At 43.7% G+C, this 26846-nt stretch overlaps 2 protein-coding genes across 6 annotated transcripts in view; one reads left to right on the top strand and one right to left on the bottom strand.

Moving 5' to 3' along the window:
* SLC24A1 (solute carrier family 24 member 1) overlaps positions 1-17774 on the bottom strand; it is a 41028-nt gene extending 23254 nt beyond the window's left edge. For 2 of the 4 annotated variants that reach the window (XM_086710983.1, XM_086710986.1), the window contains exons 1-2: positions 7901-8033; positions 3409-5422 (exon numbers count right to left, since the gene is read on the bottom strand). In XM_086710983.1, the coding sequence (XP_086567109.1) occupies positions 3409-5292 (1884 nt within the window). In that variant the 5' untranslated portion in view covers positions 5293-5422; positions 7901-8033. Of the gene's footprint in view, positions 1-3408; positions 5423-7900; positions 8034-16431; positions 16579-17656 lie in introns of those variants that run through there. The other 2 variants (XM_086710984.1, XM_086710985.1) reach the window with 2 other exon arrangements.
* A 910-nt stretch (positions 17775-18684) lies between these two features.
* Positions 18685-26846, top strand: part of INTS14 (integrator complex subunit 14) — a 30689-nt gene continuing 22527 nt past the window's right edge. Inside the window, exons 1-3 of one of the 2 annotated variants that reach the window (XM_086710977.1) lie at positions 18685-18784; positions 23062-23345; positions 25089-25196. In XM_086710977.1, the coding sequence (XP_086567103.1) occupies positions 23124-23345; positions 25089-25196 (330 nt within the window). In that variant the 5' untranslated portion in view covers positions 18685-18784; positions 23062-23123. Of the gene's footprint in view, positions 19090-23061; positions 23346-25088; positions 25197-26846 lie in introns of both variants that reach the window. The other variant, XM_025919515.2, reaches the window with a different exon arrangement.

Below are 26846 nucleotides of genomic sequence, written 5' to 3'. Positions count from 1 at the left end.
GTCAGTATGTCAACATTAGTGAGAGAGCAAGGCACGTTCATTTTCATGTTAAAGTCAAACAGTTCACAGGGGTAAACTGCAAAAACAAATGCCAACACAGTTTACTAGATCAACAATTGGATTTTCGAGAATTGTTGCGTGAATTCAAAACCGAATAGCTCGCCCTCAGTCTATCAGTGAAGTGCAGGATAATTTATCTCCCTCTGACCAAATCATAGGTCTTGGCCAGCCAAACATAGACATAAAGGTAGAAGCAAAGACAAAGACAGTTCTCTCTATATATATATATCTATCTACCTCTATCTCTATCTCTAGAAGCATCCAACTTCTGCTCAGGTCATGATCTCACAGTTCATGAGTTCAAGCTGCATCGGGCTCCCTGCTGTCAGCACAGAGCCTGTTTTGGACCCTCTGCCCCTCCCCTTCCCACACTATCTCTCTTTCAAAAATAAATAAACATTAAAAAAAAATTTTTTTTTAAGAATGCTCTATCTCTCTTGCTATTAGAAACTTGAGGTGAAATCCAAATCCAGATGCTTTAAAAACCATGTAGCTATAGTTCTTGTTACTTGTACCAATTTTCAGTGAGGAGTTGTTAGTGCTGGAAAGTACTAACTATAGGTTTTTATTTTATTTTATTTTTTAAAAGATTTTATTTTTAAGCACTCAACATGGGACTGGAACTCACAACCCCAAGACCAAGAATTGCATACTCTACTGGCCAAGCCCACCAGGCTAGGTTTTTAATTTTTAAAAAAAATTTTTTTGAATGTTTATTTATTTTTGAGAGAGAGAGAGACAGAGACAGAACACGAACAGGCAAGGGGCAGAGAGAGGCAGACACAGAATCAGAAGTAGGCTCCAGACTTTGAGCTATCAGCAGAGCCTGACGTGGGGCTTGAACTCACAAACTGCGAGATCATGATCTGAGCCAAAGTCAGATACTTAACCGACTAAGCCACCCAGGCACCCCATAGGTTTTTAACTTTAAATAAATATAAATTTACTTTTAATAATAGCCCGTAATTCAACCTGTTTTTTTAAATAACACTGTTAATTAAAATTCATGCTGGATTTGTCTCAACAGATAAGAACAGAGCTGTAACCGGCACCACTCTTGGTGGTTGGCAAAGACCTGCTACTATTGCCCTTGAAGAGTCTCTTTAAGTAGATTACAAATTCTCCTTTAAAATCATGATTATGTTTCACTGTTTGATGAGCTTTCCTTTGATGGTCTAGCCCTGGCAAAATGGAAAACTCAGAATTTGGAGACTTGAAATAAAAACAGCACTGAGGGGCGCTGGTCATGATCTCATGGTTGGTGAGTTCAAGCCCCTCGTTGGGCTCTGTGCTGAAAGCTCAGAGCCTGGAGCCTGCTTCAGATTCTGTGTCTCCCTCTCTCTCTGTCCTTCCCCCACTCATGCTCTGTCTCCCTCTCTCTCAAAAAAAATAAACATTAGGGGCGCCTGGGTGGCTCAGTCCGTTAAGCGTCCGACTTTGGCTCAGGTCATGATCTCACAGTCCGTGAGTTCGAGCCCCGCGTCGGGCTCTGTGCTGACAGCTCAGAGCCTGGAGCCTGTTTCGGATTCTGTGTCTCCCTCTCTCTCTGCCCCTCCCCTATTCATGCTCTGTCTCTCTCTGTCTCAAAAATAAATAAACGTTAAAAAAAAATTAAAAAATAAATAAATAAATAAACATTAAAAAAATTAAAAAAACAGAATTACTGATAAGAATTAGGAGGCAAGTCAGAGGCATTTTGAAAACGGCTGGCCTGTGTGTACCACGGCATTAGATGCTTTTCTCAGGGGAGACTACCAGGCTTATGGCCACCCTCAGCAAGATGCGCCCTGAGGACCTCACTAGGAGGGAGGCCGCTGTTTCTTCATATTAAATTATGTAATGCTCTGAGCCTCCCTTTCTTTTTTAAGCCTCTGGCTTCATGGAGTAGTAGCCTAATAGAAAATAGCACTGAATGGGGAGTTAGATCCTGGGTTCTCATGCCAGTTCTGACACCTGCTGGCTGTACAACCTTGGGTAGGACATTCTCCTTTGGAGTCATCTGCAGATATGGCAATTGGAGCTTGGTTGACCAGACCGGACAAAAAAACCACGATGCGGGGTCTGCCAGAACTGAACTCACTTGGACAATGGTTGTCAGATAGGACCTTTTGGTGGCCAGTTGGACTCTGTCATTTCCCCCAGAGAAGAGAAGGGACCCATCCAAGGTCACACAGTTAGTTAGAGGCAGAATCAGAATAGAACCCAGATTTCCTGACTCTTAGTTCTGTGTTCTGTCCAGAACACCACATCATCTCAAAAATCCTAGAGGAAGTACATTTTCTCTTCCTTGCATCATAGATCTTCCAGACATGCTGCTAAATGTGGTCTCCATCCTGCCCACGCATCAAAACTGCTCTGGATTAAGTAGCTAAGTCCTTCCACTCTTTGCACACAAAATTATGTTCACACCAGTGGTTTGTCTGAGACCTGAAAGAGGCAGGCTGAGAGTTGACCTTTGCCCAAAATCACTGTTTAGGAGCAAGAAAGAAACAAGATCTGTGTTCCCTAGGGTATCTCACTTTGGAGTCAAGGAACAAAAACTCTGAGATGAATCTTCAGAAATCTCTTCCCCGGTCTAATCTCATCTTCCAGGTTATTGAATCATGCAGTGAACTCAGAGGGAGGGTCCCTCATGGGGGCAAAGAAATTCTTCAAAAGGAAGTTGAGGGTCAAGAGAAAGCCTTAGGGTTGGAGCCTCTGATATCTGGTCTCCACTCAACACGCAGAGAGGGCTCTGCACGCAGGGCTAGCCTATCATGGATGAGTGGAGCTCTCATCTTCTCCAATATATCAAAAACACGACAAAACCCAAAAACCTCCCCCTGCCAGACCCCATCCCAGCCACTAGCCCCTCCACATCTGGAATGTGAACAAACAAGATTAAGTGAAAGTTGAGGTGCTAGACAAGCCCTCAACACCATGGACAGGGAAGACATTATCATTTTTCCCTGCCTGATATCTTCCTTGGATATTCTCCAAAGCCCAGCTCAAATGCTATTTCCAAAGACCCAGTCAGACCAGCCCAAGTTCAAATCCTGGCTCCACTGCCTATTTGCTGTGTGACCTTGAACAGTGGTTTGACTTGATTAGGCCTCGGTTTCTTCCCCTACCAATGATAGATCATGATAATAACCACTGGGTGATTGGGGGCTGAGCCAAAGTCACTCTTGCAAAGGTCCCAGCATAGTGCCTAGAAAAGAATAGGACTTTAAATGTTGAATGAATAGCAAAGGGAACCAAAGCACCCATCTCTTGAGGTCTGACCCAGCACTTTCCTCTTTAGTCACTGGCTTCTCCCCCCTTTTTGCCCCAAAGGGGCTGCAGAAGCTTGAACCATCCTGTCCTTACCTTGCTGAGGTCCCCCAAGGCCATGACCTTGGCCACTGGCCTCCTGCTGAGCTGCTCCTTCACCCATATCTCTAGTTGTTTATTCCACTTCATGGTGAACACATAGAAGGCATAGGCCAGCAGCAGCAGCAGGCTTTCCCACCAGGCAATGAGGCTGTCCAGGAAGAAGAGAATGAGCATCATCAGGTCAAGGATGTAAAAGGAGACGTCACGGAACAAGGGCCACCACGTGAGATTGAGGATCTCCCGGGAGAAGAGGGCACAGGTGCCGATGACAAAGAGGATGTTGAACACAGCAGAGCCCACGATGGTACCAATGCCCACATTGCTGTGGGAGATGAAGACGCCAATGAGGGAGGTGAAGAGCTCGGGGGCAGAGCCTCCAGCAGCCATGAAGGTGGCACCTGCCACATCATCAGAGATCTGTAGCTTATCTGTGATGACACCCAGGGCTGGGACGAAGTACTCATCACACACGATGGCCAAGGCCACAAACACATACATCATGCCAAAGATGTGCAGCACCACCCAGCCCCGTCGCCGCTCCTCTATACTGAACAAGTCTGGGGGGTACTCTGCCTTGGAGTGAAGGTCTGGCCAGCCAGGGGGCAGCTCTGAGGGACTGGAACTGGGTGCCTCTGGGATCGCAGCTGTTGTCAGGTTGGGGGAGGAAGCAGGGGGCACAGCCGGTGCTGGCTCCACAAAAACACAGTGATGCACATGGATCTTTGGATTCACCCTGACCTTGGAGGTTGATGAGGTCCCGGGTGCTATGGAAGGTTTCTTTGCCAGCCCCCTGTAGGTAGCTGAGGATATTCCCATGGTCAATGCACTGGTCCTAGACAAAGGATCACTAACACTCCAGGTAGCAGTAGAGGCTTTGATTTCCTTTGGGCTACTGCCTGTCATGGTGCTTATCATCACTTGCCCCTCAGAGATGGCTGTGGTGTGCTCAAGGACCGTTCCCAGAGAAGTTGTCAGCCTGTTATTTCCCACTAACCCCCGCGGCTTGATCGGGCTCTTACTGTCCACTGTTCTGGGGGTAGTCACAGTGTTCTTTTCCGTTATACTCCTTGGAGAAGTCAGGATGTTTGTTTCTATTCCACTTATCTGGAAAGTTGGGGTGTTAATTATTCCCTTGAGAGTAGCTGGGGTGGTTTCCTCCCCCATTCTCTTAGAGGGGTTAGTCTCCAATATTTTGGTGGTTGTCATAATTTCACTGTCTTTCACTGTTGTTCTGGGGGTGACCCCATGTCTCCTTGTCATTGTCATGAGTGTGGATGGGGCATAATTGCCTACTAGTCTACCAAGTGGAGATGGGGTGTATTTCTTCACCTTTCCCTTGGCTTGAATTGGATTGTAGCTCTGCATTTCTCCCCTGGGTGGTGGTGTTGGGGTGTAATTCTTCACTGTTGGTCTGTTTGAAGTTGGGGTGTAGTGACTCAGTACTCCACTGGGTATGGTTGTGCTGTCTCCCTTCACTCTTTCTATGTCTCCTGCTGTGTACTTAATCTTGGATATTGTTGGAGTGATGTTGGCTGTTCTTCTGGGTGGATCGTGTGTATTCTTCATTGTTATCCCAGGTGTTGCTTCACGAACCCTGCCCACCGTGGCTTGGGGCACCTCCATTTCAGAGCTAGCTCTTGGAGGGTCACTGCTCACCATCATCATCTCATTGTCAGGGAGGTCACGGCTGGCCAGTTTTACAGAATGTTGGGAGGAGACTGCTGCCCACAATGAGGGGAGGCCCCGGGGGCTCCTCAGGTGCTGGTAGGTGGAACCGATGACCAACATTCCCAACAGGAAGAGGAGGCGACTCCAATGAAGCCGCTTTGGCCGGAGTAACCGCCTCTCCCGTGCCCCCATTCTGATCAATTTCCCCATGATGGCCAGCTATGCCTGGCTACGGAAGGCCTTTCATTCTGTCCAGGGAAAGAGGGGGTCTGTTCTGGGATTCAGGTTAGTGATCAGTGAAGAATTCTCCATGAAGCCCAGCCAGGGGGTATCCACAAACCTGCAGGGGGAAAAAAGAAGAGGTTATTTGTCCCTTACGAGGAGAGCTGAGAACCATCAAACCATCATCTAGAAGAGTGGACCTTTGTGCTAGGAGGCAGTTGTTTCTGCTGGGACAAAAGTACCCCTGCCGCCTGTTCCCAGAGAAAAATGCCTGCTCTTGGGAAAAAGCATTAGAGGTCCTCTGTGTAGACATGCCAGCAACCAGGTTCCTGAGCTGGGACTACCTAATCCTCTTTGGGATCCCTGCAAGAGGTCTGCCAGTGTCCCCCAAGTCCAAGCCTGACATACTGGGAGCTCAGTCATCCATAGTTGGTGCCCCAGGCCACAGATCTCACCTTGTCAAAGGCAGAGGAAGGGAAAGATTTTAAGCTTCAGACAAAAACAGGCAGCAGTGGAAGGCAGCGCTGGGAACTCAAGTCTCTGTTGGTGATTTTTTATTTTCTGGTTTTGGACTGACTTAAAACAATTCCACCATATCATCCAGAGAGGACAAAATCTAATGCCATAGAGCTTCCCAGACAGTGTGGTGTGGTGGGAAGAACACGGAGAATGGAGTCAAAGGCCTGGATTTCCAGCTCAGCTGCTTACTGGGTGTGCCTCCCTGGACAGGCCGAACCTCATTGCCTCCCCTTTGAAATAAGCATGATAATGTATATGTTGATTATGCAAAGAGGGTCCCTGGAAGGAGACGTGGAGAGAAGAAACTGAGGTCAGGGATCTGAGGAAGACTTACTTTTCAGTATATCCTTTTTTAAAAAATGTTTATTTTTATTTATTTTTGAGAGAGAGAGAGAGAGAGTAGGGGAGGGGCAGAGAGAGGGAGATGCAGAATCTGAAGCAGGCTCCAGGCTCTGAGCTGTCAGCACGGAGCCTGACTTGGGGCTCAAACCCACGGACCGTGAGATCACCATCTGAGCCAAAGTCGGACGCTTAACCGACTGAGCCACCCAGGCGCCCCACTTTTCAGTATATCATAATGTTCAGATTAACTGTTTAACCTTTTTATCCTGTGCTATTTAATTGTATTTTTTTAAGTTTATTTATTTATTTTGAGAGAGACCGGGGAGGAGTAGACAGAAAGGGAGAGAGAGAAAATCACAAGCAGGCCCTGCACTGTCAGTGCAAAGCCTGACGCAGGGCTTGAACTCACGAAACCATGAGATCGTGACCTGAGCCAAAACCACAGGTCCAACCACAGGTTGGACGCTTAACTGACTGAGCCACCCAGGCGTCACTATGGTATTTTAAACTTAAATTTAACAGAAATAACAATAGTAATACCAGTATCTATCCATGTAAATACTAATAACAATACCTATGTCACAGGAATGTTGAGAGTAAAAACACATAAGGTCTACAAAAAGCATTGTAGAGAGTCAAGTGCTACGTAAGGGTTAATTTTATATAAAGGGTTAATTTTATGTAAAATTTTAATTTTCTAATCTTATACAAAGGTTTAATTTATATTCTTCGGGAGGGAAGAAGAACGTGAAGGGCCCTCATAAAATCCTCAATTTATAAAGAACTAAATATTCATTAAATCTCTAGTGTCCACAGATTATTATAAAACAATAGCTAGAAATGGTTGGGTTTGCATATAAAGTAATATATTAGAAGACTCTAATATATTAGAGTCTAGACTAATAGACTCTTAGGATGTTAAAGGTAGACTCTGCTAGTGCGTAGCAGAGCAGGTGAGCCTTCTAATGCCCCATTCTTTCCAGCATACCATGCTAACTAGAGATGCAAATGCATTTATCTTTTTTTTTTTAATTTGTTAATGTTTATTTATTTTTGACAGAGAGACAGAGAGAGAGAGAGAGAGAGACAGAGCATGAGCGGGGGGGGGGGGCAGAGAGAGAGGGGGAGACAGAATCTGAAGCAGGCTCCAGGCTCCAAGCTGTCGGCACAGAGCCTTACGCGGGGCTTGAACTCACAGGCTGTGAGATCATGACCTGAGCCGAAGTCGGACGCTCAGCCAACTGAGCCACCCAGGCGCCCCATCAAATGCATTTATCTTAAAAACCAAAACAGGGGGCGCCTGGGTGGCTCGGTCGGTTACATGTCCGACTACGGCTCAGGTCATGATCTCATGGTTCCTGAGTCCGAATCCTGCATCGGGCTCACTGCTGTCAGCGAGCTTCGGATCCTCTGTCCCCCTCTCTCTCCCTCTCCCTCCCTACTCCCTCTCTCTTTTGCCAAAATAAACATTAAAAAAAACAAAACAAAAAAGGAGCAAGCTAAAGGAGCAGTACAGAATAAGCGAATTTCCTTCTCTGTCCTTGATTCCTGTAACTGTATTTCCACCATCTCCCTGCAGCCGCCCTGTCGCTTGCCAGACGCTCAACTCCGTAGCAACCCGCTTGACTCTCCTCAAGACCTTTGGAGGGTCTTCCTATTCCTGGTGTGCCTATGTTGTATAACAGAGCTGAGCTGGCACCCCAGCTGATCCCTCCTACCTAAGCACATCATTTACCTTCAAACCTGGACATCTGAGTGTCTTCTCAGTTCTGGAAACTTGTCAGAACCCAGGGTCTCAAAGAGTGAGTCTGAAGCTGGACAGCAGGGCACACCCCATTCTCCTGTCCCCAGCTCCCCTATGGAATCCTAATTCAAAGCAGGGTCGGGTGTGAAGGGCATCTCAGGGAAAGAATATCCGATCCCTGCTAATACCCACCTCTAAGAAGCTTATCAAGGCATTGTGCAAGTTCTGGGTCCCAGTGCCTCTGCCAGAGCCTGAGAGGGTGGACCTTTCACCCGGGAAAGAGATGGGCTCTCTAGTGGCCCCCTGCAGTCAACAGGGAACCTGGGGAAACTTCTCAAACTTGGCTCTAAGCTCTAGCAATGAGAGATGGTGCAAGGTTCCCAGGCTTAGTGTGAGGAAAGATCTGGAAAGATTCAGAAGGCACTCTGAGGTAACCAAGAGAAAGTACCTGGGGCTTAAGAGATCAGAAGACCTCAGTTAACACCAGGCTCTGTTACTGTGAGTCTAAATGTAACGTAAATGTGGAGATAATACCCCTTCTATTTGTAGGGTGGATGTGAGAATCAAAATTAAAAATTAGGGAGTATCTGCTCAATTTCACTGTGAACCTAAGACTGCTCTAAGAAATCAAGTTTATTTAAAAATATGAGAGGGGCCCCTGGGTGGCTTAGTCAGTTAAGCATCCGGCTTAGGCTCCGGTCATGATCTCACAGTTCATGGGTTCAAGCACTGAGTCCGGCTCTGGGCTGGCAGTGAGGAGCCTGCTTGGGATTCTCTCTCTCTCTCTCTCTCTCTCTCTCTCTCTCTCTGTGTCTCTCTCTCTCTGCCCCTCCCCCACCATTCTCTCTCTCTCTCTCTCTCTCTCTCTCTCTCTCTCTCTCTCAATAAATAAACTTTAAAAATAAGGTAAAATATGAGAGAATGTGGGGAAAATACTTCAAACTACCTTAAAGTATTTCACACATAAAAAATATTTTATTAGGCCAGAGGGAAATCCTTGGGGGAGAGGGCACTGACAGAACTCCCCAGAACAAGCTGGGACATCCCAAGATACCCAAGGAATTATGCCTCCAGCTCATGGCTGGAGCTGCTGAAGTGAAGGTGGGGTGAAGCAATGGGGACTTATGACCCTACCCATTGACCTGGAAGCCATTTTAATCATTCACCTAGCTTTGCTGGATTGCTGATTGCTCCTTTCTCCCTCCCTGTTTCCCCCGGGGACTAGAGAGCATGCAGTTTTGATTGTTCTCATCTGAAAAAGCAGGTAATCCCTCACAGCCTCACCCCTGCCCTACTTTATCCAGAGTGGCCTGTCAGAGTCAGAAGGTAGCCAGCTCCCCCTGCTGAAACACACAGGGGTGCCTGCCCCCTGTGGAAGCAGAGAGATGGGGGCTGACCTCTGCTAGTTAGCACATCCTTGCCTTCAGGCTGCTGCAAGCAGCCCCGGATCTAGTTACTTCTCCTCCCACACCAGCTCACAGTCTCCATGCGGCCTGGAAAGATGAACAAAGGAACCCAATTCACAGGTGGAATTTTGAGAGATCTTTTTTTTTCTAGATTAATTCCTCTATTTTTTACAATGTTATTTATGCCATACAGAAAATTCAAAAAAGCAAATTCCCAGAAAAGGAATTCCTTTTCTCATAAGCTTTATGTATTTATTTATTTTTTGAGAGAGAGAGAGAGAGAGAGAGAGAGAGAGAGACAAAGCAGGGGAGAGGGGCGGAGGGAGAGAGAGAGAGAATCTTAAGTAAGCTCCACACTCAGCCTGGAGCCCTACACGGTGCTTGATCACATGACCTTGTGATCATGACCTGAGCAGAAATCAAGAGTCAGCGGGTTTACCAAATGAGCCACCCAGGCGCCCCAATTTTTCTCATATACTTATAACTAACTGTTGCCAAGGAGTTCTTTCTAGTGTCCAACCCAAATCTCACTTGCTGGGGTGAATCTGGTTCCTTCTGTCTTGTTCTCATGGGGTTATGGCACATTTTGAAATTCACCAGGCTGTAGAAAAGTTTGCCGCTCAACCAAGAGTGGAAGCATTGTCTGTCCTGGCACAGTGAATTTGGGCAATCTCTTCCCCTGTAAAATGAGGGTGATAATGACACTACCTGCTTGGTAGGCCTGTTACGAAGATCAAGTAAATCGATATGGAAAACACGTCAACAGTGTCTGGTACTGTTGTTATTCTTCTTCCGGAGATCATAGGCTGCTAGGGGGGCAGCCGGTCCCCATGCATTCCACTGTGACAACACTGTACTGTGTACTAAGTGTGATCACCTGATTAGCGTTCTGAATCTCTTACTAGTTAGTGGCTCTAAGAGGAGGACAGGGACCTTGCCTGTCTTATTCATGACTGAATCAATCCCCAGAGCCCAGGACAGTGGGCTGCATATTTATTGATGGAATGAAAAAGTACATCCCAGTGAGCAGATCTCTGGGATAGGGTACCTGAGCTACGCATGAGGTCAGGAGGGTGCGGAGGAAATGTCCACTCACATAGGTTTATGTCCTTTTAGAAACAAAGTGCTGGAAAAAGACCATGACCGCTGAGGAAGAAAAATTGATATACTTTGTTCTACAAAGCTGCCTCATTTGATACTCTCCCTGGAACAGGGTGGCAGGACAGATATGGCCATTCTGGCTCTGACCTTCATAGTAACATCAGGGACTGAGGAAGGCAGGGTTTAGAGACTGGACAGGACAGCACAGAGGCCTTTCCTTTCCCTCTGCATCTCAGGGCTTTTCCTGTGGTTCTTTTAGAACAGGAGGAAGAGGGAATGGGATTTTTTGCCTGATGTAGAGGGTTTCTGGCTGAAGCTGGTTTATTTCTGGGCTACATCGGGAGCTGCTATTGACCCAACAGTTTCAGAGTGGAAAGTAGACAAGATTGGGCAGGGGTTGCAAAATCAAATGCCTTTGGTGCCTGGGTGGATAAAATTAAGTTACATTAGTTCTATTCAAAGTCAGTGGAGAGTAATGAGGCCTGTGTCTGGACAGAGAATGAATGACCTATCAATAGGCATTCCAACGTAAAGCAATTTTAAAATATTAAAATGTAAACGAAATGGGCCAAATTTGACTTACAGGTACTACTTTACAACATCTGATAAAGGAACAAGCCAGAACAGGAGCAAGTCTCCTAAGGTCTCTCAAAGTCAGCTTTCTCATTTATAAAACCTGTGGGGGTGATGTAAGAGGTCCAGTGGGAACCTGTGGAACAGCACTTGGATCTGTCAGGTACTGAACTGTGTCACAGCCCAAGACCTTTTGTTTATATTGTTTTAATTGTTTATATAATACTGTGTATAAGAGGTCAAAAAATGACCACACAGCTGTCACTGTGGGAATAAGCAAAATAAGCCCCAAAACATCCCATAACACCCTGTAATACTTCATCTCCTTAAACCAGTGGCTGGGGCCCTACCTGAGGCAGGGAGTTTGCAGGTGGTGACACTTCAGGTTAGTAGTGGTTCAGAGTCAGGGCTTGGGCCTTCTCAAGGACCCATCTGGATGAGCCTGGGGTCTAGAGGAGAAGTCAGACAGGCACTATCAGAGGGCTTCAATGTGGCCATACAGGAACCCACACAGCACCAGTCTGATTAACAACTCCCCACTGAGCAAATGAGAAACAGCCTATTAAGTAAAACTCACTGTCAATCTGGGGCGCCTGGGTGGCTCAGTCAGTTGGGCGTTTGATTTCGGCTCGGGTCATGATCTCACTCTTTGTGAGTTCAAGCCCCGCATCAGGCTCTGTGCTGACAGCTCAGAGCCTGGAGCCTGCTTCAGATTCTGTATCTCCCTCTCTCTGCCCCTTCCCCACTCACACTGTCTCTCTCTGTCTCAAAAATAAATAAACGTTAAAAAAAATTAAGAAAAAAACTCACTGTCAATCTGATTTTACAAAGGAATACCAACTGGGGGTTGTTGGGTAGCTCAGTCAGTTAAGCTTCTGACTTCAGCTCAGGTCATGATCCCACAGGTCACGGGTTCAAGTCCTGCATCAGGCTCTGTGCTGACAGCCTGGAGCCTGCTTTGGATTCTGTGTCTCCCTCTCTCTGCCCCTCCCTTGCTTGTGCTCTTTCTCTCTCTCTCTCTCAAAAATAAATAAACTTAAAAAAAAAAAAAACCCACAGAGGAATACCAAATGAAGCAATGGTGAGATTGTACTTTTCTTATCAGTTGACAAAGACTAAAAAATGTATTATCCAGTGCTGATGAAGTGTGTGTCAATCTGGTAGAGTAGCACATGAGACCTTGTTAAACTATAAGTTAGATCATGTCCCTGTTCTACTCCAAACTTTTCAGTGCTTCTCCACTTCAGTCAGAGGAAAAGCCCCCACAATGGTCTACAAGGCAATGCTTGTAAGAGCAGAAATGGAAAGCTATCTAAATGTCAATGGAAAACTGATTACATAAATGGTGTCATATCTTCCCAGTAATCAATTATATAGCAGTTCAAAGGAAGGAAGATGATGCCTAAGATATACTAATGAACGAGAAATAATAAAAACAAGACGTAAAACAGTATATATAACATTACTGCATTTAGTTTAAAAATATTATATACCTGGGGCACCTGGCTGGCTCAGAGGAGCACGTGACTCTTTGGGGTCATGAGTTTGAGCCCCACGTTTGGTGGAGAGAATACTTAAATAAATAAACAAACTTTAACAATTTTAAAGTATTATATATTTCATACTATTATCTATATGTGCATATATACATACATAAACACACGTTACACACAAATATAGACAAAGTTGCAAAAAGTATGCATGAATGGCTGTACTTTTGTCATCAGTAGTTACAGAATGAACAAAACCAAACAAAAAATTCTCTGATATTTCATGCCTTAAAGCCAGTGGTTGGAACCACCCTTGAGGCAGGGAGATACATATGGTTACTTTCAGGAAGGGAAACAGTTATTTTTCACTTTATATATTTTAAAAGTGTTTGAATTTTTTCCCTTTATAAATGAATTACTTTTATAATAAAGAAGTTTTGTTTTGCTTTATCTGCTTTTTCACTGAAAGATGCTACCAAAGTGGGTTTTTTTTTTTCATTTAAATCCAAGTTAGTTAACATATAGTGTAATGATGATTTCAGGAATAGAATTTAGTGATGCATCACTTACATATAACACCCAGTGCTCATCCCAACAAGGGCCCTCCTTAATGCCCAGTGCTCATTTAGCCCATCCCCTGACCCAGTACCCCACCAGCAACGCTAAGTTTGTTCTCCGCAGTTAAGAGTCTCTTATGGTTTGTTTCCATCTCTGTTTTTTATCTTATTATTCCTTCCCTTCCCCTATGTTCATGTTTTGTTTCTTAAATTCCACATATGAGTAAAATCATATCATATTTGTCTTTCTCTGACTGATTTATTTTGCTTAGCATAATACATTCTAGTTCCATTCATATTGTTGCAAATGGCAAGATTTCATTCTTTTTGATTGCTGAGTAATATTCCATTGTGGAATGTCGATGCACATTTGGGCGCTTTCCATACTCTGGCTATTGTCGATAGCACTGCTATAAACATTGGGGTGCATGTGTCCCCTTTGAATCAGCATTTTTGTATCCTTTGGATATAATACCTAGTAGTGCAATTGTTGGGTCATAGGGTAGTTCTATTTTTAATTTTTTGAGGAACCTCCATACTATTTTCCAGAGTGGTTGCACCAGTTTGCATTCCCACCATCAATGCAAAAGGGTTCCTCTTTCTCTGCATCCTCGCCAACATCTGTTGTTGCCTGAGTTGTTAATTTTAGCCATTCTGACAGGTGTGAGGTGGTATCTCATTGTGGTTTTGATTTGTATTTCCCTGATGATGAGTGATATTGCATATCTTTTTATAAGATGCTACCAAAGTTTTAAGAGGGTGAGGGTGAGCCCGGCAAGATAGATGCAGACCCAGATCATGAGGAGTCTTTAACAATTTAGAGTTTTGTAACACTTCTCAAAGGAGAAGGTATCCCAAATAAAGAAGTTCAATTCTACTTTCTTAGACAAATGTAGTATCAAATTTTCTCTGCTTTCCCCTTTGATTTTTTCCCCCAAATAATCTCCTCCTTCCTTCCTATCTTCTTTCCACAAATGCATACTCGGTGTCACATGCCAGACCCTTGGCAACCAAGGCTCACCCCTATTTGCAGAGCACAGATGAAGTTAATTGGAATTGGAATTGTATGAAATCCCTTCTTTGTTCAGTGAGTCTTTCTATGATTTTAGAATAGAGAGAAACTTTGTGATTTTCTCAAATGTTGTGGAAGGAAGGATTGAGAGCAATTAAAAGAGAGAATGTTATGGTTTCTTCATCAAATACTTTGCAAGAGAAAAAAGACATAGAGGGAGGGAGAAACCTATAGATGATCAGAGACTTCAGGGATTGCAATGTCTGGATCATACTTGGATCCTGACTCAAGCAACCAAAGTGTAAAAAAAGTAAAATTTATTTTTTTAATGTTTATTATTTTATCTTTGAGAGAGAGTGTCAGAGCATGAGAGAGGGAGGGAAAGAGAGAGAAGATCCTAAGCAGACTCCATGCTCAGCACTGAGCCTGACTTGGGGCTGGATACCACAACACTGGGATCATGACCTGAGCCAAAATCCAGAGCTGGATGCTCAACCGACTGAGCCACACCCTGTGCCCCCAAATTTATGATATTTATGAGACACCTGGATATTTGAAAACTGACTGGGCATTTGACGATATTAGGGCCTTATTGTTCATTATTTTAAATTTTATAAGGATATTGCAATTATTGTGGTTTTCTTTAAGTCCTTCACTGTCAAGAGAATGCAAAGGCAAGCCACAGACTGGCAGAAAATATTTGCAAAACACATATCTGACAAGTGTTATCAAAAATACACAAACAACAACACTTACAATTCAAAGAAAAGAAACAATCTGATTTTAAAATGTGCAAAAAACCTGAACAGACCTTCACCAAAGAAGATATACAGATGGAAAGTAAGCACATGAAAATATGTTCAACCTCATATATCATTAGTGAATTACAAATTAAAACAATGAGATAGAACTACACGCCTATTAGAATGGCCAAAATCAAGAACAGTGACACCACCAAATGTTGCTGAGAATGTGGAGCCGCAGAAACTCTTTCATTGCTGCTAGGAACACAAAATAGCACAGCCACTTCAACACAGCTTGGTGGTTTTTCACAAAACTAAACATAATCTCATCATACGACCCAGCAATCTCTTTCCTTGGTATTTATTCAAATGAATTGAAAAACGTATGTCCACGCAAAACCTGCACAATGATGTTTATAGCAGCCTTATTCATAATTGCCCAAACTTGGGAGCAACCAAGTATTGCTAAGCAAAAACAGCCAATGTGAAAAGGCTACATACTGCAGGATTGCAACTCTACAACACCCAGGGAAAGGCAGAACTATGGAGACATTAAAACGATTAGTGGTCACTGGGAATCAGGCTAGAGGGAGGGATAAAAAGGCAGAACACAGGATTTTTAGAGCAGTGAAAATATTCTGAATGGTGCTACAATGGTGGATATCTGAACCTCCCTCTGAGCCCGAGTATCTAGCACCTATGAGTGGTTCTGTCACTAACCTTTACTTTGCCACTCTGACTTTTAAAGCCTCTGTTGACAGCAGTCCACTGTTTTATGGCAAAAAAATTAAAAAAATAAATTAAAAATGAAAGGATGATAGATTATGCAAAGGAAGTTGTTTATTGATTCTCTTTAATGTGTGTGTGGAAACATGCAAATGAGGATCTCTGGAGTGGGACAAAGAAATTCATTAGCCAGCTACAGCTTGAAAGACATCTCCTGTAAGACCTTCTAACTCTTTGTGTTGATGTTCTCTTTTTTTATAATCACTGAACAATTTTCCAGTTTTTAATGGGATTCTGCTACGAATTTAAAAATAAAAACAAAAGCACTCAACAGTTGCCTTAAGTGACGCAGCCCCCTTGGTAGGTCTATCTTTTACCATTCAATTTTAGTAAATCGCCCTTTTGCTTCCCTAGTCTCCTGAAAGCCTGTATTCAGAACTAGATTACCAAAATCTGATCAACCATCAGCAAACTAATAAACGTAAGCTTTAGGACTGAGGAAGGTAACGAATCAGTCCATGGAGCTGAGCTGGAACTACCAGGAGAACAGCGACCCTATGGCTGAGTCATCACCACTTTAAGTGTAACTAGACGACTCCCTTGCCCATATATTCTGGGCCACATCCTTCCCACTAGGGAAAAAGTTAGAAATTGTGACTAAGTAGGGGTGTCTGTGTGGTTCAGTTGGCTAAGCATCCGACTTCGGCTCAGGTCATGATCTCACCGTTCAGAGTTTGAGCCCCACATTGGGCTCTGTGCTGACAGATGGGAGCCTGGAGCCTGTTTCAGATTCTGTGTCTCCCTCTCTCTCTCTCTGCCCCTCCCCTCCCTCTCTCTCGCTTAAAAATAAATAAACATTTAAAAAAATAAAAAAAGAAATGGTGACTAAGTAATCAGAAAGCAGCCTTACTTACTCATTATGCTCAAGCATTGTAAGGTTTTGAGACAGCGAGGCTGGCCAAGTTGGGGAAAGAAGTTCTGAAACAAAAAGGACAGTCTGTAGGTGTTTGGGCCTTGGTGCTGGCAGGGACATTCCCAGGGACTGACTCCTCTTCTGCCACCTTGGATAGAAGAAGAAGAAAGAACTATAAGCAAATGTGATGAGGGACCATAAGGCAGACTGAGGGCAAAGTACAAGCTAGCATACCCTCCCCCTACAGGTGACAAATGTGTGATATTCCTCAGGCACTCCTGGCTGCCCAAGGACAAAGGAAAGGACAGAAAACAAATGGTTAAACTGATAGGGTCTCCATCAGTATACAAATATCTTAGTAAATTACAAGGAAAAGGCAATCTTATCAATAACCTAATCTCCAGTAAACTATAGACTCAGTTTCCTGGAGCCCCAACATCACCCCTCCATAGTGATAGGGGGAACAAAGTCAAAAGGAAATGGCAGGTAAAATTAAATTTCCTTATAACCTGCAGGCATCGACATATACTTGAGGCAGGCAGAGTAGAACTCCAGGAACTCCCTACTGTCTTAATGTTAATACTTTGCTAGAGGGAAAAACAATTTTAGCTTGACAAGAGATAGGCCTCCAGTAATCTGTGAGTCCTCTTGGGGCACCTGGGTGGCTCAGTTGGTTAAATGTTAAGCATCTGACTTTGGCTCAGGGCATGATCTCACAGTCTGTGAGTTCGAGCCCCATGTTGGGCTCTGTGCTGACAGCTCGGAGCCTGAAGCCTGATTTGGATTCTGTGTCTCCCTCTCTCTCTGCCCCTCCCCCACTCATGCTCTGTCTCTCCATCTCTCAAAAATAAATAAACATTAAAATAATTTTTTTTTAATTTTTTTTCAATGTTTATTTATTTTTGGGACAGAGAGAGACAGAGCATGAACGGGGGAGGGGCAGAGAGAGAGGGAGACACAGAATCGGAAACAGGCTCCAGGCTCCGAGCCATCGGCCCAGAGCCCGACGCGGGGCTCGAACTCACGGACCGCGAGATCGTGACCTGGCTGAAGTCGGACGCTTAACCGACTGCGCCACCCAGGCGCCCCAAAATAATTTTTTTAAAAAAGAAACTTCCTCTTGACCTCACCTCTCCCAGCCCCATAGTGTATAACAAGTCACTCTTCACAACCACAGTGCAGTTCTTTCTGCCCACAACCCTGTCCCCATGCTTTAAGAAAATCACCTTTTTTGCACCAAAGATGTCTTCAAGAATTCTTTCTTGGCCGTCAGCTCAGAACCCCCATCTCCCCAAACCCCATCAACTGGACCCTGTACTCTCCCACAGAACAAGCTGTGAAAAGTCAGACAGACTGGGTGGTTCAGTTCAAAGCATCCTCCCTCCTGGACTCAACCTCCACCCCTCCCACCCCTGCCCCAATTCACCCCATCCCACCAACTAAAAGAAAGAGGCAGAGGCCTTTTTCTGTTCTCACTTGTAACCTGTGTGGTACAACATGATTTTTTGAACCACATCTACCCACGGCCTGATGGCATCCATTCAGGCCTATTTCTAGCTGGCATTTCCTGGCTCCCTACGTGGCTAGACCTGGCCCACAGGTTGCTGTGGGACACCAGGCGGCCAGAGGTGAGGCAGGCGAGGGCTCATGGTGCCTCACGGGTAAGTTTAAGTGCAATGCACCTGGTATTGTAGGGAGAGCCCACTGAACCTTCCCCCCGCCCCCTCGCCCCCCCCCCTTCCCTTAAAGAAGGAATCGGGGTGGGGGGATAAGGTGAGTCTCGCGCTGAGGAGACCAAGAGAGAAAGTCTTGACTTGTAAACTGGCTCAGGTCAGCTAAAAAAAAAAAAAAAAAAATGTGCTTAGCCGTTAGGAATTGCAGTTAAAAAACAGTTTGGAGAGGATACTGTCAACTGGTTCGTAGGATATTGACTGAGGGGGCTGAAGAGTGCGGGCGACGAGGAACAAGTGCCAGCGAGGGAGAGGCTGGTGCACCAACGGGCCTAGGTGCGTGAGGCGAGAGGAGTGTGAAGAGCTCAGAGTTACCAGAAAGGGGAGGAGGTGGGCAGGTGGGCAGGTGGCCAGGTGGGCAGATGGCCAGGAGGCCAGGAGGCCAGGAGGCCAGGGGTAAAAAGGGAAGCGCCCGAGAAAGGACGGGGAGGGAAGGAGAGATGAAGGCGCGCCCCCTAGCGGCCCAACTGCGCCAGAGTCCTGCCCCTCAGGCCTTAAAGCCCCGCCCCAACCCCGTGAGCCGTCTGGCGCAGGCTTCCCTTCTGTAGCGCGGCACTATAGTTCCGGCCGTGGTGCACGGGCGGAAAGTTTACGCGGACGGACTGCGCCGGCGATGGGCGCGGGGTGAGTGGAGGCGGCTGCGGTCTCGGGCCGTCCTTCGTTGCTTGTTGGAGCTGCAGGAGTAGGGGTCAGGGGTGAGGAACCACGCGGAGCCAGCGCCCGGCCTTTCCGCCGCCCCGCGCGGTCTCTGCGGCACCAGTTCCGGGCCCTGCTTCGCGGCGTCTGCTCCCGGGTTCCCCTCGCTCCGCCGCTCGGGGTCGTCGGCCGCGCGTAAACACCGCGATTTCGGCCCTTCCCTGGGCCCTGTTCGTCCCCTCTACCCATGAGAGACTTCCCGATAAAAAATTTTGTTTGGGGCTGATTTTAAGGTAAAAATACACCCCTCCAGCTGCGATTCAAATGCAGGCGTGCTGTATTTCCAGGCTGAAGGTTTCGAGATGAAGTTGTATCTGAGAACCTCAGGGCAAGGGAAGTCAGGCTGACTCAGAAACCTGAGGGTAGGTGAGGACCCGAACGTGAATGGGCGGGCGCCTAAAAATCCGAGTGGAATCAAAACTGCTGAGAACCAATTCTTTACGAAGGAGCCAATTGTCACCTGCTGGGAAGAATTGCAAATGTGTACTTCTGTGACTTGGCCCTAAGGCCAAATCAGGTGGCTAGGGTCTATTCTCAGCAGTAGACTGACCTTGAGAAAGGAGACCTACAGTTGTCTTTAGCCATGTATGTAAACAGTACTTATGGGGAAAGGCGGGGGTGGGGCGGGGAGGTGAGCATTAGCCCCAAGTGAGAAATGCTTCGCGTTCTCACAAAATTGCTGGACTGTGGTGGGCAGGATTTTTTTTTTTTTTTTTTTTTAATCGGGGCTAGATTGAGTGAATCATCCTTCAAGAACATGCAGTTCCCTCTTTTACTTCTGTGCTTACAACCTGGGTACTAAAATGGTTTCCCATGACATTGCCACTATTAAGAAGGTGGATGGACACACATACATCAGTAAGGAGAAAGAGCCAGCACTCGAGGTGTTCGCAGAGAAGGCAGGACTGCCAGCCGTGGTCGCCCAGTGCGGTGTTACAACCGATTTCGTGGGATAGAGATGCTTTCGTGTACCTGATCTAAATCTTTGTAGCCTGTTTCTCAGTTTCCTCTAAGAGTTGAGAAAGTACTTCCCATAATCCCTAACTTTCAGTAACAGGTAGGCCTCTATGCATGAATAGGTCTACCCATGAGATTCTACTTGTGGGAAGAGGCTTAGGTGTCCCTAGTATCTCTGATTGAATGAGGAGAGAAGGAAATGTGTTCCTAGTGTCCAGAGTTAAAATTTATCATGTGTTTTGCCAAAGAATTAATGTTACATCTGATGATGAGGGGTAGTCATTATGAAACATTTGTCTAGCTCACACTATGTGCCAGTTACTGTGATAGGTTCTGAGGAGACCATTGGTGGGCAGTGCCCTTTTATTGAATTTATGGCCTAATGTAGTATAGTTGAACCGATATTGTACAGGACCTCCCCTTTTGAACAACACAGCTAAGACCCAGAAAGGAAATAAAAAAGACTGAGGAGGTGAAATATTACCAAGTTGACACACCTAAGCCCATACATTTGATACGAGAAGAAACCCACAGACTCTGAGAGCCCGCTTGACTTTGGACGCAGTTTTTTTTTTAATTTTTTTTTCAACGTTTTTATTTATTTGTGGGACAGAGAGAGACAGAGCATGAACGGGGGAGGGGCAGAGAGAGAGGGAGACACAGAATCGGAAACAGGCTCCAGGCTCTGAGCCATCGGCCCAGAGCCTGACGCGGGGCTCGAACCCACGGACCGTGAGATCGTGACCTGGATGAAGTCGGACGCTTAACTGACTGCGCCACCCAGGCGCCCCAGGACGCAGTTTTAACAAGCTTGATTACCTGACTTTCCAGCCCATAGTAGCCAAGAAGCAGCAAATTAGAAAGAGGAGGATGATTACAGGGGATTACTGAGGAAAGTAGAATGCAAACTTATAGGCTAAAAATTAATTATAATTTTTTTTTCCACGTTTATTTATTTTTGGGACAGAGAGAGACAGAGCATGAACGGGGGAGGGGCAGAGAAAGAGGGAGACACAGAATCCGAAACAGGCTCCAGGCTCTGAGCCATCAGCCCAGAGCCTGACGCGGGGCTCGAACTCACGGACCGCGAGATCGTGACCTGGCTGAAGTCGGACGCTCAACCGACTGCGCCACCCAGGCGCCCCTAAAAATTAATTATAAAAAGACACCAAAACAAACCACAACAGCCTGGATACCTTGAATATAAGACATTGTTTCTTTTTTTTTTTTTTTTCTTTCTTAAGGCATTGTTTCTGTGTATGTTCTATATAAGCCCTGTTTTTTGAGACCTTAATGATAATTATGTAGAAAAAGGTAAAATGGGAAACACAGGGTTAGCAAATTAAACTGAATTCTTTGCGCTGGTACTTTTCAACATCTTTAATAAGGCTGGAACTCATTTTTCTTGGAGCATTTCTCCAGAACAGTGTTCCGCAGCACGTACTTGGGGGAATGTTGGTGTAAAGAAACCTATCAGAGTACCAGGGTGTTAGGCAGTATTGGTGTTTAGACGGGTGATGCCAAGTCATCATAAGAGATAAATTATGTTCAGCACACAGTGTTTAATGAGGCAGAGAAGAAAGATACACATTTTAATTTTGTCTATCAAAATGGTGAAACATTTTGGAATTTTTTTTAAGTTTACTTATTTATGTATTTATTTATTTTGAGAGAAAGAGAAAGCATGAGTCAGTGAGGGGCAGAGAGAGAGAGAGAGAGAGAGAGAGAGAGAGAGAGAATCCCAAGCAGGCTCTGCACTGTCAGCATGGAGCCCACTCGGGGCTTAAACCCCTGAACCACAGATCATGTCCTGAGTTGAAGTTGGACGCTTAACTGACTGAGCCACCCAGGTGCCCCAACATTTTAGAATCTTGAGGAGTCTGGAAAAGTAATTTATATCTCTCATTTAATCTTTATTGATGTTAGATACATGAGGCATTACTGTATTTGAAATGTATCTCGGGCCACTATGTGGTAAAAAGGCTTTTCCTACTTGAGTCCCTGACTCCCATTTATAACATTGCTTCCCTGAACCAGTATGTTCTAAGTTCCCAGCAGCCTATGTAGAAATGGAATTTTAGAATATCACACATTAGCAGTTGGATATTTTAATGAAACAAGCAGCCTGGCTACTGTTAAGTGTGTTTAAAGAAAGTTCTAAAAAAGAAACTGATGACTTTTTAATGAGTATTATCCATCCAGTGTGTTCCCTAATTGTATATGCAGTATAATTTTTATGAAGTTGTAATCAGTATATACATAGAATGCTATGACCTGCTTTTCTCAGTTACTGGTATTTTGTGTAAATATTTTTCATATTTACATATGTGTCTTTTATTTATAGCTATACGAGATTTGATTATGTCAATAGAATGTAGTTTGCTTAGTAACAGTAGCAGCAAGCTGTGTCCCCATGAACAGGTCTGTATATCTATGAACTATGTTCTTTATTTTTGAGAATAGAAATGTTTTCTCCATTTATTCTGCATATTGACTTTTATACACAATTTCATGAGATAATGCCAGCTGTCATTCACATTCTTTAATTTTGTTCTTTTCCTTCAATTAAAGTACTGTTGCCTGATTTATGTACAGTGCATGCTACTGAGGGTGTTGCTTTTGTAATAGTTAATGATTTCCAGCTTTGTCTGATTTGGATTATGACTCTTCTAACCCTTTCATTTTTATATTTTGCATTCATTTTAATAAAAAAAGGGCACCAAGCAACACGATAATTAAATAAACACATATACAAATACTGCTGTATTCATTAAGATAGTAATAATGCCCGGGGCCCCTGGGTGGCTCAGTCAGTTGACCATCTGACTTTGGCTCAGGTCATGATCTCATGGTTTGTGAGTTTGAGCCAGGTATCTGTCTCTGTGCTGACAGTGTGGAGCCTGCCTGGGATTTTCTCTCTCCCCCTCTCTCGGGCCTTCCCCCCACCATGTGTGCCTCTCTGTCTCTAAAAATAAATAAATAAATTAAAAACAAGAAAAATACTTATGTGGTCCTTGATTTATGGCCATTTAGTGGGTGATTCTAGGAGTCTTCCTCACAGGGAACTAAGCTGCTTGCTTCCTTCCCATTGAACTCTCCACAGATTTGCCTTCACCTCAACTTAAATGTGGTTTGCCTTCACCCATTTCTGCAAAGTTTGGTTAAAATTATGGTGGGGTAAAAACAAAAAACAAAAAACCTTTTTCTCTCTGTGACATGTGAGACCTAATCATGTTTATTTTCTACAGCATTTTTCTGTTCGTAGCTGTGTGTTTGCACTCGGACTGGGAACACTGGGATCACTTTCATCATGCCAACAGTGGTGGTAATGGACGTATCCCTTTCCATGACCCGACCTGTGTCTATTGAGGGGTCTGAAGAATATCAACGCAAGCACCTAGCCGCCCATGGTTTGACGATGCTGTTTGAGCACATGGCCACAAATTATAAGCTCGAGTTTACAGCCCTGGTGGTTTTTTCATCACTCTGGGAGCTGATGGTTCCCTTCACAAGAGATTACAACACACTTCAGGTACAAAAAGGAATAAGTGTTTGCAATCCAAGGCTCAAATTTTTAGGGAGGAAAACAGTGTTACCATATTGGGCTGAATATTTAGAATTTGGGATTATTTAATGTTAAGTTTATAGATAAAATATCTGTAAAACAAAGATTCATAAACTGTAAGCCTTATGCCTTTGGTAGAGCTATGAGTTCGAGCTGTGAGTTGTTACTTTATTTTCTTCTCTCGGTTTTCTGGAATTTTTCTGTGGAAAGGAGAGCATGTGAAGATGTAGTGCCCCATTTTCTAAAATTCAAGGTCTTTAGGTGCAATACTTGATTATTTTCTATTTTCCTATAAACCAAGTAGTTGAAAAATGGCCCTTCTTATAAAAACCTTTATTCTAGAGTAATTCAAAATTATATTTCCTCTCCAGTAAATAGCTTTGATTTACAGATGGCAAGAAAGTATAATTTTTAAACCTTAATTGTTAGGTGTCAGTTCAAAAGATGTCTGTGAAATGCCAGAAAATTTACTTTCTGACAACATCTCTAAATCATATTTCCAGCAGTACCTTGCATAGTGCCTTGCTTATAGTCAATAAGTGTTGAATTAAAACAGTTTAGGGGCACTTGGGTTGCTCTGTTCGTTAAGCATCTGACTCTTGATTTTGGCTCAGGTCACGATCTCAGGGTTGTGAGATTGAGCCCTATGTTGGGCTATGCACTGGGCTTGAAGCTTTCTTGGGATTCTCTCTGTCTCCTTCTGCTCATGTGCATGCGTGCGTGTGCTCTATCTCTCTCAAAATCAATCAATAAAAGAAAAGAAAATAGTTAATAATTGCTGGGTAGGTTAGAAATCCAGGATCGGTGTAATGTGATTTTTTTTTTAATATAAGTAATAACATTTTGTTAAATCATTGCTTTTATTATCTCACTTTCTTAATGTTACCTAAAAGCTTTTTAAAAATTGCACTGGATTTTTTTTTTTTAAGTTTATTTATTTTGAGATAGAGAGGGAGCGAGCATGAGCTCAGCACGGAGCTCAACACAGGGCTCGACCTGGGGCTTGATTCCACAACCACATCATGACCTGAGCCACCATCAAAGGTCAGATGCTTAACTGATTGAGCCACCCCAGCACCCCTGCACTGGATTTATTATAAATGAGTAGTAAACTAAGAGTTTTCGGATGTTCAGTAGTTTTGAAATTTAGAGAATTACTATCTAAGTTGTTCATAGTAGTGATTAAGACCAGGAGCCCTAGAGTCCAATTAAGTGGGTTTAAATCTAAACTCTGCCACCTCTAGGCATGTGACCTAGGAAAGTTACCTCATCAATCTGTACCTCAGTTTCCTCATTTTAAAAATAGGTTAATAATCTGTACCTTACAGTGTTGTGATAATTAAATGCATGTAAAGTGCCTAGGTTGATGTTTAGGATATAGTTACTACTCAATTTTTGTCATTTTTTTCGGTGTGTTTAAAAGTTCTTCATTTTAGTTACTTTCTTCAGGGTTCCCTTACAAAGCTATGAACTTGGTGGATTGTTCACTCATACTTGATAAGAGAATAGAATAAGGGGAAGCTGTTTTAATTGTCCTTTGTGGTTGAGGAAGCCTGTCTTAACATTTTGCTTTGAGAAACTATGCTTTTGGGCTCTCAGAAACACAATGTCCCCTGTGTAACATTCATGATTTGAATGGTTTATGTTGTTTTCTAATAACAGATTAAGACAGTAAAGAATAATGAGCAATTTTATCTTTTATTCAATTAGGAAGCCCTAAGTAATATGGATGATTATGATAAAACCTGCTTGGAATCTGCATTAGTTGGTGTTTGCAATATTGTTCAGCAAGAATGGGGTGGTGCAATTCCTTGCCAGGTAATGATCAATTCTTTTTCATTGCCCTAAGTTAAAACCATTAACCACTGAGGTGCTTCGATTTTCTTTAGGCTCTGACACAGCATGCATTGTAATTTCTATAAACTACATTATACACGATTGGTATCTTTTTAAAAGAAGGCACTAAGTCAACACTACCATGCTCAGAAAACAGCAAAATTATGCCTTGAGGAAAGCATTCTCCTAGTAAATTGGCTTATTGCAAACCAATATTGTTTGTATAAAACACGAAGTGCTCACAGTTGAATTTTAGAACACTTCCTAGAAGGGGTAATTATAATTTTGAATGATACAATTATAAACATCAGTACATTATACTCTGTCTTCATTATCTCACTGTAGCATTTGTTTAGCAAACTTAACCATCTCAACTGAGTTGTCTAAAAATGGGGGGAGTATGAATGTCATATATCTGTTGCCCTTTACTTAGAGTCCACAGCAGGGTCCACATTAGCATCAAATCAGAACAGAGTATTAAGATGAAAAGAGAATTGGAAGTTTGCTATAAATATTAGGTACAGACATACCTCAGAGATACTGTGGGTTCGGTCCAGACTACCAGAATAAAGCTAATATTGCAGTAAAGTGAGTCACATGAAGTTTTTGCTTTCCCAGTATGTATAAAATTGTTTATACTATACTGTAGTCTATTTAGTGTATAATAGCATTATGTCTAAAAAAAAATACATATCTTAATTTAAAAATATTGCTAAAATGATGTCAACTGAAAGTTGTAATCACTGACACAGATCACCATAACAAAGATAGCAATGATGAAAAAGTTTAAAATATTGCAAGAATTACCAAAATGTGGCACAGAGACACGAAGTGAGCAAATACTATTAGAAAAATGGCACCGATAAACTTGCTTAGTGCAGGGTTGCCACAGACCTTCGATTTGTAAAAACTGTAATATCTGTGAAGCACAAAACAAAAACAAAAAAATACAACGACGAATATGCTTGTGCTTTGAGAAGTGGTACCATATTTTAAAGGAGAAAACAAAAAATCACTAACAGAAAAATTATAGTAATCTACAACAGGAGTCAGCAAGCTTTTTCTTTTTCTCTTTTTTTTTTTTTAACTTTATTTATTTAAGAGAGCGCATGCACACACATGAGCAAGCATGAGCTGGGGAGAGGCAGAGAGAGAGGGAGAGAGAGAATCCCAAGCAGGCTTTGCAGGGCTGTCTCACAAACCATGAGATCATGACCTGAGCTGAAATCAAGAGTTGGACACTTAACCAACTGAGCCACCCAGGCACCCCAACAAGCTTTTTCTATATTTTAGATGTTGCAGATGTCTGTGACGACAACTCATTTCCACTGTCATGGCATGAAAGCAACCATAGATAAAAAGTAAATAAATGAAAAGCCTGTGTTGCAATAAAATTTTATTTACGAAAACAGGCAGTGTGCCATAGCATATGATTTTTTATTATATGGTCAAACATGGATTCTTTAGTAGTGTCAATGGCATAACTGGTATTTATTTTTTAAGATTGTGGTTGCCTGGGGGTGAGGGATGGGTTAGGGGATTGACTTAAATGAAGCACAAGGGAGAATGGAAAGTGACAGGACAGAACTAGCCTTTATCTTGATTGTAGAAGTCGTTGCTCACTAAAGGCAG

Source organism: Puma concolor, chromosome B3 (assembly GCF_028749965.1).
Source record: "Puma concolor isolate L17-30 chromosome B3, mPumCon1.1.hap2, whole genome shotgun sequence".
Lineage (NCBI taxonomy): Eukaryota > Metazoa > Chordata > Mammalia > Carnivora > Felidae > Puma > Puma concolor.
The sequence above is the reverse complement of the archived record's forward strand: the minus strand, read 5'-3'. Positions and strand labels throughout refer to the sequence as shown.